Source organism: Fukomys damarensis, unplaced genomic scaffold (genome assembly GCF_012274545.1).
Source record: "Fukomys damarensis isolate Sample0158 unplaced genomic scaffold, DMR_v1.0_HiC HiC_scaffold_15, whole genome shotgun sequence".
In the NCBI taxonomy this organism is placed as follows: Eukaryota; Metazoa; Chordata; class Mammalia; order Rodentia; family Bathyergidae; genus Fukomys; species Fukomys damarensis.
Window position 1 is genome coordinate 22,472,194 of NW_022900927.1, and position 2,787 is coordinate 22,474,980.

The 2,787-nt window shown below is 51.5% G+C and overlaps 1 protein-coding gene across 3 annotated transcripts in view; it reads left to right on the forward strand.

Annotated features, from left to right (window-relative positions):
• The window catches only part of Suox (sulfite oxidase), a 4,714-nt gene extending 2,506 nt beyond the window's left edge, over positions 1-2,208 (forward strand). For all 3 annotated transcript variants that reach the window (XM_010644754.3, XM_019210772.2, XM_033763674.1), the window contains one exon: positions 289-2,208. In XM_010644754.3, coding sequence (XP_010643056.1) covers positions 289-1,698 — 1,410 coding nt within the window. In that variant the 3' untranslated portion in view covers positions 1,699-2,208. The remainder of the gene's footprint in view (positions 1-288) is intronic.
• The last annotated feature ends 579 nt before the right edge of the window (positions 2,209-2,787 follow it).

A 2,787-nucleotide genomic window follows, 5' to 3' on the forward strand; every position in this document is an offset into this window, starting at 1 on the left:
CCTTTTTTGAGACAGGGTCTCACTATGTAGTTGAAACTGACCTGGAACTCACTATGTAGCCCAGGCTGGCTTCGAACTCACAAGCTCTTTCTGCCTCACCCTCCCAAGTGCTGGATTACAGGCATGTGCCATCACACCCAGCCTGTTTCCAGTTTTTCCTTCTATTCTCTTGTCCCTTCTTTCCTTGCTCCCTCCCTTGTTCCCCTTCTCATCTGAACATTTTCTTCCCATTTAGAGTGATTTCTTAATATTCTGTTCCCTTTTACCTTATCTCTATCCTGCCTATAGGCTGCTCAGGAGTCACCACGCATGTACACTAAGGAGGAAGTGAGTTCCCACAGCAGCCCTGAGACTGGGATCTGGGTAACTCTGGGCTCTGAGGTCTTTGATGTTACAGAATTTGTGGATCTACATCCAGGAGGTCCCTCAAAGCTGTTGCTAGCAGCTGGGGGTCCTCTAGAACCTTTCTGGGCCCTCTATGCTGTTCACAACCAGCCTCATGTGCATGAGTTACTGACCAAGTACAAGATTGGGGAGCTGAACCCTGAGGACAATGTGTCCCCAACCTTGGAGACCTCTGATCCTTATGCTGATGATCCTAAGCGTCACCCAGCCCTGAAGGTCAACAGCCAATGCCCCTTTAATGCAGAGCCTCCCCCTGAGCTGCTGACGGAAAACTACATCACACCCAACCCTATCTTCTTCACCCGGAACCATCTGCCTGTACCTAACCTGGACCCAGATACCTATCGTTTACATGTAGCAGGGGCACCTGGATATCAGTCATTGTGCCTATCCCTGGATGACTTGTACAAGTTTCCCAAACATGAAATCACAGTCACTCTGCAGTGTGCCGGCAACCGGCGTTCTGAGATGACTCAGATCAAGGAAGTAAAAGGTCTGGAGTGGAGGATGGGGGCCATCAGCACTGCACGCTGGGCTGGGACACGGCTCTGTGATGTGTTAGCCCAGGCTGGTCACCAGCTGTCTGACACTGAGGCCCAGGTCTGCTTTGAAGGACTAGACTCTGACCCCACTGGGACTGCCTACGGAGCATCCATCCCTCTCGCTCGGGCCTTGGATCCTGAGGCTGAGGTCCTGCTGGCATATGAGATGAATGGGCAGCCTCTGCCTCGTGACCATGGCTTCCCTGTGCGGGTGGTGGTTCCTGGTGTGGTAGGTGCTCGCCATGTCAAATGGCTGGGCAGAGTGAGTGTGGAGGCAGAAGAAAGTTATAGCCACTGGCAGCGGCGGGATTATAAAGGCTTCTGTCCATCTGTGGACTGGGACACTGTAGATTTTGACTCAGCTCCATCTATTCAAGAACTCCCGGTCCAGTCAGCCATCACAGAGCCTCGGGATGGGGAGACGATAGAGTCGGGGGATGTGACTGTCAAGGGTTATGCATGGAGTGGTGGTGGCAGGGCGGTGATCCGGGTTGATGTGTCTCTGGATGGGGGGCTAACCTGGCAGGCAGCTGAGTTGGATGGAGAGGAACAGCGTCCCAGAAAGGCCTGGGCCTGGCGTCTGTGGCGGCTGCAAGCCCCTGTGCCCGCTGGGCAAAAGGAATTGAACATTATTTGTAAGGCTGTGGATGATAGCTACAATGTGCAGCCAGACACTGTGGCCCCAATCTGGAACCTGAGAGGTGTGCTCAGCAATGCCTGGCACCGTATCCATGTTCATGTTGTCCCGTGATAGTGTGGAATGAACCCTTCTATACCCTAGAACCACCAAACTCCACCCATCCTGTGGCCTCACTGTCACAAAAACCTTTCTCTGCTCTCCACTTCTTGGGTCACAACCCCACACTGTGCCTTTATGAGCCATACTCAGGGACACAGATTGCATTTCAACCCAGGCACCTTCTTTGACACTATGTTACATATCCCTCTTGGCCCCTGATCCTGTGCGGGAGGAGAGCTGTTGGAGCAAAGGGCTAGAGGTGGGCAGAGCAATTTCTGGAGACAAGCACTGTCTTTTTTTTCCATCCCAATTCACCTCTACTTCTGCCCATTGCCATCCTAGGCTTTATTTTGCTCTTCTCAAATTCTTCAGAGAATGTGTGTGGTATAAGAAAAATACTACTTTCCATTGCTTTGTGTTGCCAGGGGATTGTGAGGGACATCGAGGGCACAACCCTCTGTTTATAACTCTACTCTTTGTAAATGCATCAATAAAATTGACTTTGGCCTCTTGGGCCCCTGGAGTTTGCATGTTGCAAAAGGGAGTTTTCATTGGTACTGGGTCAGCTGAGATTAGCCCAAAGTCAATAAATGGGTGTTGGGGGTGCTGAGAGGAACAGTGACTTGGAAGTCAAGGAGTAGGACTTTCTTCTCTGAGGTCTGTCAGCACCTGCAGCCACTTAGGTGACTGACCTCACGAGATCACCAGAGATTTTTTAAAAAATTGGAACCCCCCCAAACCCGGGTCTCTCCAATTCCTAACTACTTGGCAGGAAAGGCTAAGAATGCTAAGAGGTTAAAATCAATATTGTCTTAGGAGTAGCAAGGACAACACTTGGCAAACGTGCCAGAGCACATGGACCGCCCGATGTATTCCTAGTTTGCAGATTTGATGTCTAGGCAGAGGTAGTCTAATGAGTTATCCTCAGGGGAGAACAGCGCCTTTTAGACGTGAATGTCTCGGCACTCGCCTACTCTCCCCTAGTTCCTCTTTTTTTTCCCCAGCAGTCTCTCCGGTTTGGGGAGGCGCTCGGTGTTCGGCCCTGCTGCCTGTCGCCTGGTAGTGGGACCGGAAGTTGTTGTGGAGGGGGGAGCAGCTTGA